Source organism: Mirounga angustirostris, unplaced genomic scaffold, assembly GCF_029215605.1.
Source record: "Mirounga angustirostris isolate CCGP_5_RB_7025 unplaced genomic scaffold, mMirAng1.0.hap1 SCAF_1, whole genome shotgun sequence".
Lineage (NCBI taxonomy): Eukaryota > Metazoa > Chordata > Mammalia > Carnivora > Phocidae > Mirounga > Mirounga angustirostris.
The window spans coordinates 203,193,516-203,212,370 of NW_026991709.1; the positions used below are offsets into that span (position 1 = coordinate 203,193,516).

General features: G+C 57.7%; 1 protein-coding gene across 3 annotated transcripts; it reads left to right on the forward strand.

The window, feature by feature from the left end:
* Positions 1–689: 689 nt before the first annotated feature.
* On the forward strand, positions 690–18,022 carry JAK3 (Janus kinase 3). 3 transcript variants are annotated; one of them, XM_054504847.2, is made up of 24 exons: positions 690–772; positions 3,288–3,480; positions 3,937–4,060; positions 4,377–4,488; positions 4,668–4,813; positions 5,193–5,487; positions 6,074–6,196; positions 6,296–6,453; positions 7,088–7,199; positions 7,443–7,629; positions 8,146–8,273; positions 8,492–8,623; positions 9,552–9,636; positions 10,415–10,542; positions 11,243–11,375; positions 11,467–11,618; positions 11,761–11,911; positions 12,560–12,699; positions 12,779–12,968; positions 13,416–13,540; positions 13,792–13,964; positions 14,495–14,612; positions 14,925–15,107; positions 16,502–18,022. In XM_054504847.2, exons 2-24 carry the CDS (start codon positions 3,297–3,299, stop codon positions 16,607–16,609), a joined length of 3,387 nt encoding a protein of 1,128 aa, XP_054360822.1. In that variant the 5' UTR covers positions 690–772; positions 3,288–3,296; the 3' UTR covers positions 16,610–18,022. The 3 variants fall into 3 exon arrangements, with proteins under 3 accessions (XP_054360822.1, XP_045718691.1, XP_045718692.1); XM_045862735.3 differs by having other exon boundaries at positions 694–772; positions 3,284–3,480; XM_045862736.3 differs by having other exon boundaries at positions 694–772; positions 3,284–3,480; positions 14,997–15,107.
* The last annotated feature ends 833 nt before the right edge of the window (positions 18,023–18,855 follow it).

The following is an 18,855-nucleotide window of genomic DNA, read 5'->3' on the forward strand; positions in this document are numbered from 1 at the left end:
CAAGCAGGGGGAGTGGGAGAGAGAGAAGCAGGCTTCCTGCCAAGCAGGGAGCCCGATGCAGGGCACAATCCCAGGACCCTGGGATCATGACCTGAGCCAAAGGCAGACATTTAAGGACTGAGCCACCCAGGCGCCCCCTGCTTTTCTTTGTTATCCTTAATTAGTAATTGTCTCCCTGGCAGACCAGAAGGTGAGGTGAGCCTGTTTCTAGGGCGGGGTGTAGGGCATGTGCACAGAAGGGGCCTGTTATTCCTCCTAGGGTCTCATGGGAGAAACACCCAGAAGAACTTGACCTTTGGGGCAACTTTCCTGCCTCCTTCCTGGGTAGATCAAGCCCAGTTCCCTTCTCTGGGTGCAAAATTAGTTCAGCCTGAATACCCAACCCAGATGTGCCTCAGATAGGTAAACTGAGGCCCAAGGAGCTGGGGCATTGCCAGGGCCCCCCAGGGAGTGAGCAGCAGTCCGGAGCCTGCTGAGAACCCCTCTGTGACCGGGGCCTTTCTCTGTGCTGTTACTCCTCCCTTTAGGTCCAGGGTTTCCAGCACTCTGTCTGGAGGGCCACTGCCCGGGGAGGCTTCTGGAACTTTCTGCCCCTCCGCGGCCAGGCCCTCTCCCCTCCCTGTCCCCATCCCCCACATGGCCATGACTTTCGGTAAGTGACAGCAGCTCAGGAAGTCAAGGGGCCCACACAGGAAGGAGCCAACTGGGACTTTCCTCCGGCTGCTGCCCGGCTCTACCCTCCTGTCCTTAGCCCAGGCTTCCCAGCTGCCAGGTAAGAGCTGGTGGGGCCACATGGCTCTAGGATGGGGGTTGGGGGGAATGTGTGAAGGGCTGTGGCTGGGGACAAGGCAAGGCCTCTGAGGAAAGCTGCTAGACAGACAAGAGCTGGGAGGGGCTGGCTCTGTGGCCTCTGCTTTTTCTACATAAGATGAGACCTCAAATCTCCAGCTCTCGGAGCACCTGGGTGGCTCAGTCATTAAGCGTCTGCCTTCGGCTCAGGTCATGATCCTGGGGTCCTGGGATTGAGCCCCGCATCGGGCTCCCTGCTCGGTGGGAAGCCTGCTTCTCCCTCTCCCACTCCCCCTGCTTGTGTTCCCTCTCTCGCTGTGTCTCTCTCTGTCAAATAAATAAAATCTTTAAAAAAAAAAAAAAAATCTCCAGCTCTCTGGACCTGAGTGAATCACTGTGCCTTGGGCCTGGAGTTCATGGCCCCTGGGGGCACGGTTCCCAGCCTCCACCTCCCAGGACCCAGCCAGAGCTTAGGGTGACCAACCAACTGTAGGGGATGTGGGACTTAGGGTGTTAAAGCAGGGGCATTTTTCTGTGTCCCAAGCACCACCTCTGACTTTTTCTTTTTTTTTTTTCCTTCAATATTTAAAATATATACATATCTTTAAGATTGATTTTAAACAAAAGATACACATTGTGTGATTCCATTTACATAAAAGTGCAAAGACCATGATTAAGTCGACTATTAGAAATAGGACAGTGATCACCTTTGCGGGGAGTGACAGGGGCCCCAGGGCTCCTGGGACTGGGAATGTTCTGATTCCTGGTCTGGGAGCTGGTGACATGGGGGTGTCCCTAAAGGAAAATTCCCTTCCCCTCACGCCGTCCCTCCACCATAGGAACCACTAAACCACTGTGTCAAGGGACCTTCTTGTCTGGTTTAGCTGGCCTTTGTCAAGTGCTCCCTGGGCATGTTGCCAAGGATTGTGCCAGTTAGTGAGGATTAAAAACGTTGACACCTTGGGCTCAGCTCAGCAAACCAAGGCAGGTGGGGAGTCAGCCCATTTCACAGCTGAGAAAGTGGAGTCCCAGCTGTGGGAGTCCTGCCATGGTCACAAAGCTTGAGTATGATGTGGTTGGAATTTGAACCCAGAGCCTAAGGTCTTTCCCTATCCCAGCTCCAGGCTTATAGACTCGGTATGCTAAAACCTCATTAATGCTATCCCTCTTCCACCTCCTACTATTATTCTGGAACATGGTTTTTTTGTTTTTTGTTTATTTGAGAGAGAGTGAGCACACAAGCAGGGGGAGGGGCAGAAGGGAGAAGCAGATTCCTCTGCTGAGCAGGAAGCCTGACGCAGGGCTCAATCCCAGGACCCTGGAATCATGACCTGAGCCAAAGGCAGACGCTTAACCGACTGAACCACCCAGGCGCCCCTGGAACATGGTTTTTTACCCAATATTTTCTTTGTATCTTCCTTATTCAGGTCAATGTAAGTGGATCTTGTCCATCTACTACTCCCTTTTCCCAGCTGGCTCGAAGCCCAGCCCTTCCCTCTGCCTAGCCAGGGGTCCTGAGCTCTGGTAATAAAGGGTGAGGGGCAATTTCCTCCTAGGCCCATTCCAGGGAGGGCTTCTTGCTACAGGAGCCTAAACAGTGGGAGTGATAAAGGGGACGGAGATGGTGATGGTGGTGGGCAGATAAGACACAGAGGTCCCTACTGACTGAGTCATCAGTCTGGATCCAATGCATGCTGCAAGGCATACATCATATCAGCTGCAAAAGCTTCCAGCCCCAGCCCCAGCCCCAGCCCCAGAAGAGCTTGAGTCTCCTAGACCTGCAGGAAGTGATGGGCCACCCATGTATACGAACCAGGATCTATCTGCTTCTTGGTCTGCAAATGTGTACATCTGTGATTGATTGCTCATGCCTGCCTAGGGCAGGGGCTTTGGAGTAAGGTAGGTGGGGAGGCTGCAGATTGACTGGAGATGTCCTCCCTGGACTGACAAGAATACACACAAATTATGTGTGTCAACCATACTAAAAAAAGAAGAGAAGAATTCACACAAATTAGAGTGTAGAATATCCTCCAGACCCCAGCATAGCCCTTCCTGGGGGGGTTTATGGCTCCTCACCTATCTTGCACACTCAGCTCCCCCATTTCTCTCTTTCTCCACCTCTGTCTTTTTTTTTTTTTTTTTTTTTTTGAGAGAGAGTGTGCTTGAGAGAGAGCGTGAGCAGGGGGAGAGGCAGAGGGAGAAGCAGACTCCCCACTGAGTAGGAAGCCCGACATGCGGCTTTCCATGGGGCTCGATCCCAGGACCCCAGGATCATGATCTGAGCTGAAGGCAGAGGCTTGACCAGCTGAGCCACCCAGGCGCCCCTCCCCATCTGTCTTTCTCTTTCTGTGTGTCTCTGTTCCCCTCTCTTCCCTCTTTCACCAGCTTCAACCCTACCTCACCCTGCCGCATTTCTGTCCCCCCACACACCTAGAAGCTTTGTAGTCTCGCTCCCTCTGGCCAGAACTGAGTGGCTGCCTCTCTTTGTGTCCAGACAGGCTACACCTATGGCGCCTCCAAGCGAGGAGACACCCTTGATTCCTCAGCGCTCCTGCAGCCTCTCGTCTTCAGAAGCTGGTGCCCTGCACGTGCTGCTGCCCCCTCGGGGCCCTGGACCCCCACAGCGCTTATCCTTCTCCTTTGGGGACCATTCAGCTGAAGAGCTGTGTGTTTGGGCTGCTAAGGCCAGTGGTGAGTGGGTCCCTAGAAGACTGGGCCAAAGAGAGGAGTAGGGCTGTGGGAGGCCTAGATTGGGAGCTGGAATAGCTGTCAAGTGGAGTCAGCATGGGAGCTGGGGCTTTGAGGGATGAATAAGTTTGGAAATGGAGGAAGGTGCTCAGGGAAAGGCTGTGCAAAGACTCGGAGGCACATGAGGGCAAACAGTTGGTCATCCCTTGACGTAAAGTGTACAGTGGAAGGAGCACTCTGGGGAGAAGGGCAGGGAGCCCCAGGAAGCAGGTTGTGTGTGGATTCTCTGCTAAGGGCAATGGGGAGCCCTGGAGTGTGTGTGAGCAGGGGTGGGACACAGCGTGAGAGCCCAAGGTGGGAAAGAGCCCTGCAGGGCTGCATGGGGTTCGTAACCATGGCAGCCCTGCAAGGGACAAGATGGGGAAATTTAGGAGGGTGCTGATGGGGGCATCCCCTCAGGCATCCTGCCTGTGTACCACTCCCTCTTTGCTCTGGCCACGGAGGACCTGTCCTGCTGGTTCCCCCCAAGCCACGTCTTCTCCGTGGAGGACCCGGGCACCCAAGTTCTGGTCTACAGGCTCCGGTAAGAAGCACATCACCCCTACTCCCACAGGCATGGGTTAAATGTTACCAAGAGGGGGTGCCTTTTGTTGAGGGCAAGGGGAGTTTAGAACCACAGTGATCCTACAACATTATCATCTCCCTGCACTTCCCAGTGGTGCCCCAGGGAGGATGTGATCACCGCTCATGGCACAGATGAAGAACTGAGGCCAGAGGGTGTGCGTTGCTTGCCCAAGGTCACATAACAAGTCAGTGGCACAACCTGGGCTCTGTGAGGTCTCAGCACGGTCTTCCACCCCTCCCTACCCCTACTCCAGGCTTCTCCCCTTCCCCAACAGCTTTTACTTCCCCAACTGGTTTGGGCTAGAGAAGTGCCACCGCTTCGGGCTACGAAAGGACTTGGCCAGCGCCATCCTTGACCTACCAGTCCTGGAGCACCTCTTCGCCCAGGTAGGGGTCTGCATGGGGCTTAGCCCGGGGCTGGGGTCCACAGGGCAACATCAAGGCTCGCAGTTGGGCGGCCTTGGCTGACCCTCTCTGTGGCAGCCCAGGGTTGGGAATCGGCCCAACGGTGGGGGGGTCTGTAGGGCAACATCAGGGCTCACGGTTGGGCTGTGACCGGCCCCCAGCACCGGAATGACCTGGTGAGCGGCCGCCTCCCTGTGGGCCTCAGTCTCAAGGAGCAGGGTGAATGTCTCAGCCTGGCGGTGCTGGACCTGGCCCGGATGGCCCGCGAGCAGGCTCAGCAGCCTGAGGAGCTGCTGAAAACTGTCAGGTGAGGGCTTCCAGCTTGTGGTACCCAGCGTCTACCTGCGAGGGAGCAAATGTGGCTCCACTGGGGCATCCCTAGAGCTCAGGCTCCCATGAGGCTCCCCACCTACAAGCCCGCAGTGTGTCCATGTGAGCCAGGACCCCACCGACCCACTGGGGCTCCAGTCCTTGCCTCCCTCCTGCCGCTGAAGGCCTGTGTGTGTGTGTCCGTCTTGTGGACCCCAGTGGTCCTTCCCGCGTGGGTGTCCTTGAGTGTCTCCGTGTGTGCCGCCCAGCCGAGGCCACACTTCAGCCCTTCAACTAAAATTCGGGTTTGTGTGTGTCCCTGTCCCTACCTGTGGAGATCCCTCCCCACAGTGAGGACCCGCTACCCTCACTCGTAGCTACAAGGTCTGCCTGCCTCCCGACCTGCGCGACCTGATCCAGGGCCTGAGGTTCGTGACGCGGAAGCGCATCCGCAGGACTGTGCGCCGGGCCCTGCGCCGCGTGACCGCCTGCCAGGCTGACAGGCACTCGCTCATGGCCAAATACATCATGGACCTGGAGAGGCTCGACCCGGCCAGGGCGGTAGAGACCTTCCTCGTGAGCCTCCCCGGGGCTGCTGGTGGTCAGGATGCGCAGGGGCTGCTCCGAGTGGCTGGCGACACCGGCATCGCCTGGAGTCCAGGAGGACAAGAGGTGTGGGCGGCTGGTGGGCAGGGCCAACGGCGGGGGCGGGGCCTAGGAGGGAGGGGCAGGAGAGTGGGCGGGGCGAAGGAAGGGAGAGACTGTGAGGGCTCCGATGGGGGCCCGCGGAGTGAGAGGTGGGGCTGAGCCAGGGGTGGGGGCGAGAACGAAAAATGGGCGGGACTTAGAGGGATGGGACTGGTTGGGCGGGGGGCTCAGGGCGGGGCTACCTGAAGGTCGGGGGGAGGAGTCAGGACTGAGACGGGGCGGGGCTCCCGGCTGGACTGAGAGAGACCGGGAGGTGGAGTGGAGCTAAGCGAGGGAGGGCCTCAGGGAAAGAACCGGCTCAACGAAGAAGATGGGGTTGAGCAGAGTTGGGGTGGGAGACACTGGGGATGGGCTGGGGAGGGTTTGTGAGGGATGGGACTGATAGAAGGGCCCGGGGCTTGGCAGGGGCGTGGTGGGAAGGGGCCGGGGTTGGGAGAGGCTTAGAGGGTCAGGGCTTACGGCATGGGTTGGTGGGGTCCAGGCTTCCAAGAGGGACTGGGGGCTCCGAGGGGACGGGACCGCCAGCTCCAGCCCTCCCCCTCGTTCCCAGGCCCTCCAGCCCTTCTGCGACTTTCCAGAAATTGTGGACATCAGCATCAAGCAGGCTCCGCGTGTTGGCCCGGCCGGGGAGCACCGCCTGGTCACCGTCACCAGGACAGACAACCAGATCCTGGTGAGTGCTGGACCCTCTCCCCTCCCGCCTAACCCCGACTGCGGGGACGTGGGACCGTCGCCTTCGGGCCGTAGCGGGCGCTGACGCGGGTCCTCACAGGAGGCCGAGTTCCCGGGGCTGCCCGCCGCGTTGTCCTTCGTGGCGCTAGTCGACGGCTACTTCCGGCTGACCTCCGACTCCCGGCACTTCTTCTGCAAGGAGGTTGCGCCGCCGCGGCTGCTGGAGGAGGTGGCCGAGCAGTGCCACGGCCCCATCACGTAAGGGTCCACCCCCCATGCCTGCCCTCCGCGGCCAGAACTCGGTTCGAATTTTGGGCACTCCCCTTCTCGCTGCCTCAGTGTCCTCCCCTCCCAGGAGCCTTGGAGAGGGGTCAAGGGCTGGAACAGCGCCTGGTGCACGGTTGGCGCTCAATGAGACTAGGCTCTCCCTTCTGCTGCTGGCCAGGGCAGTGGCCTCCCTCTCTCTGATTCCTCAGGGCCCCAGGGCCGATTCCTGGGGATGGATGACACCAGGTTCCACCTGCAGCCTCTTCTTTAATCACCTAATAGAAGCCTTGATTTTTGGCTCATTTTAAAAAATAGGAAGGAGATGGGGTGCCTGGGTGGCTCATTCGTTAAGCGTCTGCCTTCGGCTCAGGTCATGATCCCAGAGTCCTGGGATCGAGCCCGCATCGGGCTCCCTGCTCCGTGGGAAGCCTGCTTCTCCCTCTCCCACTCCCTCTGCTTGTGTTCCCTCTCTCGCTGTGTCTCTCTCTGTCAAATAAAAAATAGGAAGAAGAGAGGGAATGTTAGCTGGTGAGGATCCCAGGGCTTCAGAGGAACCAGGAGGATTAGAACCCAAGTCTGCCTCCATCTCTGTGTCTCTGTCTTTTCCTCCGGCCTTTCTCCACAGCCTGGATTTTGCCATCAACAAGCTCAAGACTGGGGGCTCACTTCCTGGCTCCTACGTTCTCCGCCGCAGTCCCCAGGATTTTGATTGCTTCCTCCTCACTGTCTGTGTCCAGGTTGGTCCACCACTAGGAGCCACATGGGCAGGGAGGGCTTCCTGAAGGAGATGACATTTGAGCTGAGACCTGAAAGATGAGTCAGTATTTGCTCCTGGAGGAAGGGGAGGGTAAAGGCATTCCCAGTGGAGGGAATGGCTTATGCAAAGGCTTGGAGATTGGAACGAGCCTGTGGTGCTGGAGGAAGATGGGGTGAGGGAAAAGTACTGCCCACTTCCACTCAGGGACCACTCCTCCTTGCAGACCCCCCTGGGTCCTGATTACAAGGGCTGCCTCATCCGGCGTGACCCCACGGGAACCTTGTCCCTGGCTGGCCTTGGCCGTCCCCACAGCAGTCTCCGAGAGCTCTTGGCAGCCTGCTGGGACGGCGGGCTGCACGTGGACGGGGTTGCGCTGAACCTCACCTTCTGCTGCACCCCCAAACCCAAAGGTGAGCCCGCCCCCTCCCCTGAGTGGAGCAATCGAGCTGGGGACCTGCCTTGTGCGGCAGGGGGCAGAGATAGCGGGTCGAGATGGGTTAGGGAAGAAAAGGTGATTTATGTGTTTGTGGAATAGATGCTATCTTCAGGCATGACGAGATCCAGTTGCAGCTGGATCCGAGAGATGTCACTGACTCTTAGACTCTCTCCATCTCTTGCCTCTTCCTCTGGGTGAATTTCACTCTCAGACAAACCCCTTGGATGGGACAACTCTGAGGTGTGAGTTCTTCAGAGTCTTCCAGAATCTCTAGCAGAACTGAGACTAGGTTGCCTGCTCATCGGTCACCCTCCCCGCCCCCCTCCCCCGACTGGGGCTTCCTAGAGTCTCAAATAAACCACGTACCTTGGAGTCCTCACCTCAGGGTTGTCTTCTGGGAGGGGCCCCAAATTAAGGCAGGGAGTGAGCAAACCTTAGGGGGCCTTCCACCTCTGACCGCTCTTTTTCTCCCTCCACCTCCTCCCCGTAGAAAAGTCCAACCTGATTGTGGTGCGGAGGGATTGTAGCACGCCCACATCATCCCCTGTTCGGTTCCAGTCCCACTGCCAGCTGAGTCAGATGACATTTCACAAGATCCCTGCTGACAGCCTGGAGTGGGTAAGTGGCCCCAGGAAATGGAAGGGGGACCTCCGTTGGGATTCAGACACTGGGTCCTCATTGTACCCCATTTACATCTCTGCTGTGTGGCCTCGAGCATGTGACATAACCTCCTTGTGCCTCTGTTTCATTATCTGTAAAATGGGGCCAGGGCCAGGGGCCAGGATCCCACCAGGAGCCCCCTTACCAGCCTCTCATGTTGCCCCCTCACCCTCCAGCATGAGAACCTGGGTCATGGGTCCTTCACCAAGATTTACCGAGGTTGTCGCCACGAGGTCGTGGAGGGGGAGGTCCGGGAGACGGAGGTGCTGCTCAAAGTGATGGATGCCAAGCATAAAAACTGCATGGAGGTGAGTGTGATGGGGACCAAGACTTTGGGATCAGGACTGGCTGGAGAGAGCGTTGTGGATTCAGGGAAATTTAAAAACACACAGGTCTTAAAACAACAGAAATGGAGCTGCAGCATCTCCAAACCATGAAATACAGAAGGGTCAGGGAATTTAGATGGAAACAGAAAGAGTACACCAAATAGAAGAAACAGCCAGTGCAAAGATCCTGAGGCAGGGTTGTGCCTGGCATGTTTTTTTTTTAATGATTTTATTTATTTATTTGAGAGGGGGAGGAGGGAGCACAAGCAGGGGGAGCAGCCAAGGGAGAGGGAGAAGCAGATTCCCTGCTGAGCAGGGAGCCCAATGCAGGGCTCAATCCCAGGACCCTGGGATCATGACCCAAGCTGAAGGCAGACACTTAACTGACTGAGCCACCCAGGCACCCCTGTGCCTGGCATGTTTAAGGAACAGTGAGGAGGGGGCGTCTGGCTGGCTCAGTTGGAAGAGCACATGACTCTTCATCTCAGGGTCATAAGTTCGAGCCCCACATTGGGTGCAGAGATTACTTAAATAAATACAATCTAAAAAAAAAAAAAGTAAAGAAGGGCCACTGGGCTGGAGAGAAGTGAGCAAAGGAGAAGAGGGGAGTGATGTGGATGGAAGCATCAGCAAGGATTGGGCCACCCAGGGAAGGCATGAGTCCTCCTTGAACCCCAAGTCTCCCACTTCTGTGTGAGGGACCCAAGGTGGATTACAGTGGAGACTTCCAGCCCCCATCAGAAAACCATGATAGAGTCCTGTGTATACCAGTGGTGGACTCCAAGGTCAAAGGAGGCTTGTGGTGAGGTGCCCTCCTGAGGCCGATTTGTGAGCAGCAAGTTTGGGGTGCTTGGTCTGACCCTGGAGTGGGAGGAACCCATGGACCTTCTCTCCCTTCTCCTCTCCCCAGTCATTTCTGGAAGCAGCGAGTTTGATGAGCCAAGTGTCATACCAGCATCTCGTGTTGCTCCACGGCGTGTGCATGGCTGGAGACAGTGAGACAGAACCCTCACCCCTGCCCCCACCCTTCCTCAGGGAAACCGTCTAGGGCAGCATTAGCGATACAAACCCAGAGCCCGCCCTGGCTGGGGCCCCGTGTCCCCCAGGGTCCCTCACCCTGTTACCTGTGTCCTTCATTTGTCACTTCTGGGGCAGCAGCTCCAAGCTCCCACCGATACCCAGCCCCACAGAATTATCTCAAGTCAGACGGGCCTGGGTTCCAATCCCACCTCGCTGTGTACCCCCCTCTGTAGCTTTGCAAGGGCCAAGTTACCTCTCCAAGCTCCAGTTCCACCAGATTCGTACAGCAACTATTTATCAGGAGCCCAGGAGGGGCCAGGAGCTGCACTCACAGTGTGGAACACGACAGGTGGGGCAGGGTGATACATGATCATGTGTGAGGGGGCGGCACAGGCCACTGTGGGTGGTCAAAGGCCGCTAGCCCAGCTTGGAGGTTAGGCAATGATTCTGGATAGGCAAAGGTAAGTTCTAGGCAGAGAAGGCAAAGATAAGTAGGAATTAGGGAAGAGGAGGAGAGGAGGGGGGATGTCCCAGACAGAACATGCAAAGGGCTGGAAGTGCCCTTCCAGGCATCTCGGGGAAATAGTTGCCACAGGGGAAGTGAGGAGGAGGAGAGGTGAGTAGGCTAAGGACCGATGCAACAGTCAGAACTGAGAGCTCCAGGGAGCCCTGAGGGTGGGGTGGGGCGGAGCCTGTTCAACACCGCTGCAGTCCTGCCTCCCAGCCCTGCCCCTCCCTGCTGCCTGCCGCCAGGTATCATGGTGCAGGAATTTGTACACCTGGGAGCGCTGGACACCTACCTGCGCAAGTCTGGCCACCTGGTGCCAGCCAGCTGGAAGCTGCAGGTGATCAAACAGCTGGCCTATGCCCTCAACTATCTGGTGAGTGCTCTTCTGCTTGCTCTACCCTCTATGCAGAGAATGGAGGGGCAATTGAGAGTGGGCTCTGTGGTATGTGTAGGAGTTTGGTATGGATGCAAGGGGAGGGCATTTTAGGGAGAAGCATACATACAAGCTCAGAGATGTAAGAGCGGGAGAAGGGAACAGGTGGTCATTGGTGGATTTCAGTGGGGAGTATTGAGCCATGAGGCCAGGCCGGGGGAAGGCTTCCCAGAAGAAGGAACATGGGAGCTGGGCCTTGAGGGTTGAATAGAAGCTCATCAAGAGGAGAAAAGAAGGAGGGTGTGTCAGGTTGAGGGCACAGCCTGGGCCAAGGCCTGCAACTTAGAAGATGAGTTGCATGTCCTGGGATGCATCCAGCAGTTCAGTTGGCAGGAGACCAGGGTAGAGGTGTGGAAGAGAGAATGTCATAGGAAGAGTGAGCAAGTATCTCAAAGGGCCTTGAATGCTAGACTGAGGACCTCTGACTTTATCCTAAAGGCAGTGGGGAGCCACAGGGTGGGTTTGAAGGGGAGGGACACAGGGCAGCGCAGGGGGTGAACCAGAGGAGGCAAGACAGGAATGGTCTAGAAGTATGGTCTGAGCAGCCCCAGGTGGGCTTTGAAGGATGTGTAGTGGTTCTTCAGCCAGACGATTCATCCAGCAAACCCTCCCTGGCATTCTCTATGCCTGGCCCACCCAGGAAGACAAAGGCCTCCCCCATGGCAATGTCTCAGCCCGGAAGGTGCTCCTGGCTCGCGAAGGGGCTGATGGGAACCTGCCCTTCATCAAGCTGAGTGACCCTGGTGTCAGCCCCTCTGTGCTAAGCCGGGACAGTAAGTCCGGAAGGGTGGAGGGAGGGGCCTAGTGCCCTAGAGGGGCAGTGGGGCAGGGAAGCAGACGCCTAACCCCAGCCCCACTCCCCAGTGCTCACTGACAGGATCCCCTGGGTGGCCCCCGAGTGTCTCCAGGAGGCCCGGACACTCGGCTTGGAAGCTGACAAGTGGGGTTTTGGTGCCACAGCCTGGGAGGTGTTCAGCGGGATCCCGATGCCCATCAGCACCCTGGATCCCGCCAAGGTCAGAGCACCCTCACTGGCCTCTAGAGTGCCCATTTGGGAGAAGGGTGGGCTGAGGTCCAGCTTGGGGGGGATGGGCTGGTCTAGGGTGGGGGGCTCCTGAGGGTGCACTGGGAGTGACCAGCCACTCTTCTCAACTTCAGAAGCTCCAGTTTTATGAGGAACGGCAGCACCTGCCTGCCCCCAAGTGGACGGAGCTGGCCATACTGATCCAGCAGTGCATGGCCTATGAGCCAGGCCAGAGACCCTCCTTCCGTGCCATCATCCGTGACCTGAACAGCCTCATCACTTCAGGTGCCCACTGGGCCGGGCAGGGTGGGCAGGGCTGGCCTGTCATATTAGGCCCCGGGGGGCGAGGGGGAAGTGAAATTTGCATGCAGAGCCGGCCCTGTGTGCTTGGCAGGGTTGGAGTGGTTGGTGACTGTAACAGTCAGCATGAACCTCAACCGCTGCTGTAACAAACAGACCCCCTTGGCTCCAGATCGAACGTGATGGATATTTACCTTTCATTCAGTGAGAGTGTCCAGGTCAACAGGCACCTCTCCCTTTGTGGCTCTACCCATCCCATGGCCTCAGGTCCCTGTGGCATCCTCTGCAGACAAGAGAGAGAGACTGTGGAGGGTCCCATGGGCCAGGCCTGAAAGAGCCGCCAGCACTTCTCCCTCATCAGACTGAGCTCAGTCACGTACCACCCTTCACAGCAGTGGAGTCTGGGAAATGCCCTTCTGTCTCCAAAGCTATATGTAGTTTGCACAGCATGCAGAGCACATAAGGGGTCTGCCTTTGCCCAGTCGGCCTCTTTTTCCAGCCCCCCCCCCCCACAAAGTACCCGTAGGCTTGTGTGGAGAAGGTAAGCATGCAGATCGAAGTCCCCTGGCAAGTCAGCTTAGGAGGGGGACCCCAGGCCCAATGTACTGGTCCCTTACTACTTGGGCCCTGCAGATTACGAGCTCCTCTCAGACCCCACGCCCGGCGCCTTGGCGCCCCGTGATGGGCTGTGGAATGGCGCCCAGCTCTACGCCTACCAGGACCCTACCATTTTTGAGGAGAGACACCTCAAGTACATCTCACAGCTGGGCAAGGTGAGGTGCACCCGACTGCGGTGGGCGGGGCAGCGCCCATGCACCCCTGCACTTGGACACCAGCCCTGCTGTCCCCCAGGGCAACTTCGGCAGCGTGGAACTGTGCCGCTATGACCCGCTGGGCGACAACACGGGCGCCCTAGTGGCAGTGAAGCAGCTGCAGCACAGCGGGCCAGACCAACAGAGGGACTTCCAGAGGGAGATCCAGATCCTCAAAGCCCTCCACAGCGACTTCATTGTCAAGTACCGCGGAGTCAGCTATGGCCCAGGTGAGCCATTTCCCCCACCCGGTGCTCTTCAAACCACACACCCTCAGCCTCCTGCAGTAACATTTCAGGGTGGTCTGGGAACACCAGGAAGGGCGCTATGGATGCTCTTGCTTAATCCAGATTTGGATCCCCTAGGGTTCGAATTCCCGCTCTCTCCCTCAGCAGCTGGGAGACCTTGGGCAGGCGATTTAACCTCTCTGAGCATCGGTTTCTCCACCTGAAAAAGGGGTCATTATCAGGTTTAAATGAATCAGTGTGTATTGTAGAAAGTACTCAAGAGCCCTTGGCGAAAAGTGTCATGGTTGCTGTTCCCATTTTACAGAAAGCAATACTGAGGCCGGGAGGGGCCCAGGGTCGTACTCTGATCCGGGAGGAAGAATCGGGAGGGGCCGCAGACAGAGTTGGGCCCTGTGGTGACCCCTCCCAGCCTCCCCTCGCCTCCCCTAGGCCGCCAGAGCCTGCGGCTGGTGATGGAGTACCTGCCCAGCGGCTGCCTGCGCGACTTCCTGCAGCGGCATCGCGCGCGCCTCGCCGCCAGCCGCCTGCTCCTTTACGCCTCGCAGATCTGCAAGGTGCGGGCCGTGCCCCGGGACGCGGGCGCCGACGTGGCGAAGTCTGGGCGGGGGTCTGCGTGGAGTCGCGGGGAAGGCGGAGGGTTGAAGTTTGGGGGTCCAGTCAGGTTGGACAAGGAGCGGTTGAGCTGGGGCTGAGGTCAGGCCTGGAGTGCAGAATGGGTCCAGGGCAGAGTCAGGCTTGGGCCCTGGGATGGGTTTGGGCTGGATTCCAGGTTATGCTGGAGTCCGCACCTCACGCGCGCCTGCAGGGCATGGAGTACCTGGGCTCCCGCCGCTGCGTGCACCGCGACCTGGCCGCGCGTAACATCCTGGTGGAGAGCGAGACGCACGTCAAGATCGCCGACTTTGGCCTCGCCAAGCTGCTGCCGCTCGACAAAGACTACTACGTGGTCCGCGAGCCCGGCCAGAGCCCCATCTTCTGGTGGGAACCCCGCCCCCGCCCCGGCCTACCTCTCCTCCCCACTACTGGGGCCCCTACCTCGCTCCCACCTTCGTGAGCCCGCCATGGCCCCGCCCTTCCCACAGTCCTGGCCCCGCCCCCTAAACACTGGCCCCGCCCCTGCCCTACAGCTACGGCCCTTCCTGACCCCGCCCAGGCCCCCACTTCTCTCCACTACCCCCCGCCCCTCCTCCCCACTGTCCTGGGCCCTTGCCGGGCCACGGCCTTCCTACCGGTGTACAGTCCCTTCCCCACAGCCTGGTCCCACCTCGCTCCGCCCCTCGGCACTGGCCCCGCCCCCCAGAGCCACGGCTCCGCCCTGACCCCGCCCAGACCTTCCGCAGGGTTGGAGAATACCCCATCCCACAGGCGGGGAAGCTCTGACCCCAGAGCTGGGACTGACCTTCTCACAGCCCCCACCCACCACTGACCAGCTCCCCCCGCCCAGGGTTGTTCCCTTTCCCGTACTCTGCCTCACTTTCGCATCCCAAGACTTCCTTGTCCCCCTCCAGGTACGCCCCGGAGTCCCTCTCTGACAATATCTTCTCGCGCCAGTCCGACGTCTGGAGCTTCGGGGTCGTCCTGTACGAGCTTTTCACCTACGGCAACAAGAGTTGCAGCCCCTCAGCCGTGAGTCAGCACCCCTGCATTCCCCAGTACCCTCCTCTCCCCAACCCCTTCCTGGCCAATCCCTGCCCCGTTTGTGCCCGAGTCCCTCTTTTGCTCAGTGTCACCTGGTCCCAGCATTATATAGGCCCTCTATAATGGGGAGGACCTCTCTTCACTAAGGCTGACCCCCACTACCACGTGCAGCCCGCTCCCCCTCCATCACGGATGACCCCTCCTCCTCCCTTACGCCTGGCCCCTCTCCCCACCGCGGGTGATTCTCTCCCTCCCTTCACTATGGCTGCCCCCTGCCTCCCCACCCCCACCCCTCTCCAGTCACTGGCGGCCCCTCCTCCTTCCTTCACGGATGGCACCTCTCCCACCACGGGCGCTCCCTCTTGGCCCCAGGAGTTCCTGCGGATGATGGGATGTGATGGAGATGTCCCGGCCCTCTGCTGCCTCCTGGAGCTGCTGGCTGAGGGCCAGAGGCTGCCTGCACCTCCTGCCTGCCCTGGTGAGGTGAGCACTGGAGGGCCTGCCTCAGTTTCCCACTCTGGATTTTCCTGGGCAAGCCAGCTGGCCCCTTTGGGTCTCCCCACCTCCTGTTGTCTCTTGATTGAGAGCATACCCCGGGGCATGAATCTGAAGGGGAGTTTGGCTTCTATTTTGCTGTTCTCTCACTGTATGGCAAGTTGCAAACACTTTCAGAGCCTCAGTTTGCCCATCTCCAAAATGGGAATAACAATGCCTTATGGGGGGGGTGCCTGGGTGGCTCAGTCAGCTAAGCGTCTGCCTTCCGCTCAGGTCATGATCCCGGAGTCCTGGGATCGAGCCCCACGTCGGGCTCTCTGCTTGGCGGGAAGCCTGCTTCTCCCTCTCCCACTCCCCCCGCTTGTGTTCCCTCTCTCGCTGTCTCTCTGTAAAATAAATAAAATCTTAAAAAAAAAAAACCCCAAAACACAATGCCTTATGGGGTGGGGGAAGGTTAGACAAGTTAACACCTCTCCAGTGCTCAGCTTAGGGTCCAGCGCACTGTCAACACTCCATAAATGTTAACAACTCTTACAGTTTATCGTCACAACTTTTGGGGAAAGATCTAACATGAGGTTGGTCATTCATAAAGTGATCTGCCCAGGGGCACTTGAGTGGCTCAGTCAGTTAAGCGAATGACTCTTGGTTTCCACTCAGGTCATGATCTCAGGATGGTGAGATCAAGCCCCATGTCAGGCTCTGCACTGGGTATGGAGTTTGCTTGAGATTCTCTCCCCCTCCCTCTCCTCTCCCATGCTCTTTCCCCCAGTGTGCTCTCTCTCTCTCTCACACAAATAAATAAAATCTTAAAAAAAAAAATGTATCTGCCCAGGCCACAAATGTTTATTGAGCGTTGACTGTGTGCCGAGCTCTGTGCTGGGTGCTGAGGACCCAGCAGGGGACAGAACAGATACTACCCTGTCCTCCTGGTAACCAGCAGAGGCTAACAAGAACACTCTGGTCTGGTGGTTATCAGTGTCTAGAAAGAATTGAACAGGAGGGAATGAGGGGGTGCGGTCGTGGTCAGGGGGGCCTTTCAGAGGGGGTGATCCTGAAGGAGGAGGAGGAGCCTACCCATAGGGAAAGCTGGGAGAGGGCATTCTCAGTGGTGGACACAGCATGTGCAAAGGCCCTGAGGTGGGAATGAGTTTGATGCCTTTAAATAATGAGATGGGGGCAGATGTGGCTGCAGGGAACAAGAGAGGGGGTGATGGAAGGAGACAGGGGAGGGCATGAGATTTTGTTCTAAGACCTCTAGGGAGCCATGGGAGGCTTTGGAGCAGGGGAGGGATGGAATCTAATTTATATTTTAAAATGGTGAATAGGAGTCATGTCCTTCCTACCGCTCATATGTGACCCTGTTGTCTCCTCCCACCCCTCAGGTTCATGAGCTCATGAAGCTGTGCTGGGCCTCTAGCCCGCAAGACCGGCCAACATTCAGTGCCCTGGGCCCCCAGCTGGATGCACTATGGAGTGAAAGCCGGAGCTAGCAGAGTGTGAAACTCATACCTTCCCTGCTTGTCCGGAGGGAGAAACGCACTCACTTCATTTTTATATCTCCTGCACACCTACCTCTGGGTTCTGGTCTTTGTGAACTGGCTGTGTGACCTTGGGCAGGAGGTTGCCCCTCTCTGGGCTTCCTGCTTCACAGAGAGCCTCAGGGGGCAAATGACATTGCATTTGAGGGGCATCCCTGGCTTGTGGGGCAACAGTAGTCTTGTGGCCTCAGGAACTTGTAAAAATTCAAGATGAGGGCGCCTGGGTGGCTCAGTCGTTAAGCGTCTGCCTTCGGCTCAGGTCATGATCCCAGGGTCCTGGGATCGAGCCCCGCATCGGGCTCCCTGCTCGGCGGGAAGCCTGCTTCTCCCTCTCCCACTCCCTCTGCTTGTGTTCCCTCTCTTGCTGTGTCTCTCTCTGTCAAATAAATAAAATAAAATCTTTAAAAAAAAAAATTCAAGATGAATGCCTTGGTGGGGCCTGCTGTGCCTTGAGCCCAGAATCTAGGAGCCAAATTTAAGCCCCTCCCATCTTTCTATCCTCTCAGGTTTTGGCCCTGAGCTTCCTGTCTCAGTGAAGACCTTGCAGATCTTTAAATACATGATCTCCGGCTTCTGTTCCAACAGCCCTCTTTTGCTGGAGGAAGCCACAGACAAAAGCAGTTGCCCTGGTTGGAAATTCACTTTCTGGGGGGGAGCCTGCGTGACTTTTTGGGCTTGTGTGAGGAGCCAGGAGAGGCTGGGGTCCCAGTCCACCCTAACTGTACCAGAGCGTCCCGGGCCTTCCATTTGCCCACTTGAATACTGGGACCCTTTCTATCCCGACCAGAGGGTCACTCAGTTGATGACGCTGGAGCCTTACAGGAGCTTTTCAGCAGCTGAGGGAAGGAAAGGCATTCTTGGCAGAGGGAACAACATGGTGAGAGTGAGGAGGTTCAGAGTACAGAGGTTAAGAGCCCAGCTGTTGGAGCCCACGGTTCTGCCACTTAATTGCCGTATGATGGTGGGCAACTTGTCTCCCCTACTGGGTCTCAGTTCCATCCCCTGTACAATGGGCAGATAAATGGTGCTGGCTTCTTGCTGTACACAGGCAGCTTCTGGAGGCTGGTGAGAAGGCATCTGGTGCAGGTTAAGCCCCTCCCCCCCCAACTCCTCACCTGCCTGCAGTCTTTTCTATCACTTTTGCCCCCTGGAAAACTCTTATTTATCTCTCGAAACCCCAGCTGTCACCTCCCTGCAGCCTTCCCTGGCATGTTCCCGCCACTCCTCACCTGCCGTGTACTTACCTCTGACCCCAGGACTGGGGTCTCTGTCCAGATCCCTCTCCTCTGACCTGGAGGCTCTCTGGGGGCTGGGATGGAACAGGTACAAAGGGGACTCTGGGAGCGTTTGTTTAATGAATAAAGTTGGGTGGAAAGAATGGTGTGTTGCTGGACTTGGGTGATGGGGAATTTTGGGGGGTGTGTAAGCTGGGGAGGAATGTAGTTAGGGCTGGGAGATGGAGATCCCCTGGGGGCCACAATGGGGGCCTCAGGGCAGGCTGGGGGGAGGAGAGACAGCAGGGTGGGGCATTGGCTGGGGTCCCAGAGGACAGAAGCCCTACCCCCAACTCCAGCTGCTGGCCTTGGCTCTGTCCTAAGGAACTGATTACAGGCTCTTGGTGGGTGGAAGGAACAGGCTGCTCTGGGGGGCGGGGAGGGGGGTCAGAGGGCAAGGTTGGGGTGGGAGGCTGTGGGGAGGGGTCCAACATCAATGGGGACCAAGCAAGTCTCCCTCAGGACTGCTGGGCAGATATGAGGAATAACCGAGAGAAAGAGACGGAGAGAGATAGAGAGATTGAGAAGGAGAGACAGACTCAGAGAGACAGAGAGGGCAGGAGAGAGACAATCTCCCTCTCTCTCGCCTACTCTCTTAGCCCAGGGAAAGCCACCTGCTTTGGTGAAAAGCTGGAGGGGGCTGCTCTGAGCTCAAGCAAGACAGGGTTTTCAGCTCAGGCTCTCCCTTGCCTTGGATGGAGCATCCTCCCTTCTCTCTGCTCATTTCCCTCCTTGGTAAACCAAAGTCAACAGTGAGCAAACACAGCCAGCTTCATTCTGGGTCCTGCAGTCCCTGCCCTGCCCAAGGAGACCCTGATAGGGGAGAGACAGAGTCAGGCAACAGCCCCAGCCTCCTGTGACCATGGCAAGCGCAGTGACCCCCTCTCTGAGTCTCAGTTTCCTTATTGATACAGGAATAAGGAC

Excerpts from the sequence above, each read along its gene's own strand:
- JAK3 (XM_054504847.2), top strand. The coding sequence starts at position 3,297 with ATGGCGCCTCCAAGCGAGGAGACACCCTTGATTCCTCAGCGCTCCTGC. Across the intron at positions 4,489-4,667 it reads TGGAGCACCTCTTCGCCCAG|CACCGGAATGACCTGGTGAG; the intron begins GTAGGGGTCTGC and ends ACCGGCCCCCAG. Across the intron at positions 14,613-14,924 it reads AGAGTTGCAGCCCCTCAGCC|TCACTGGCGGCCCCTCCTCC; the intron begins GTGAGTCAGCAC and ends ACCCCTCTCCAG.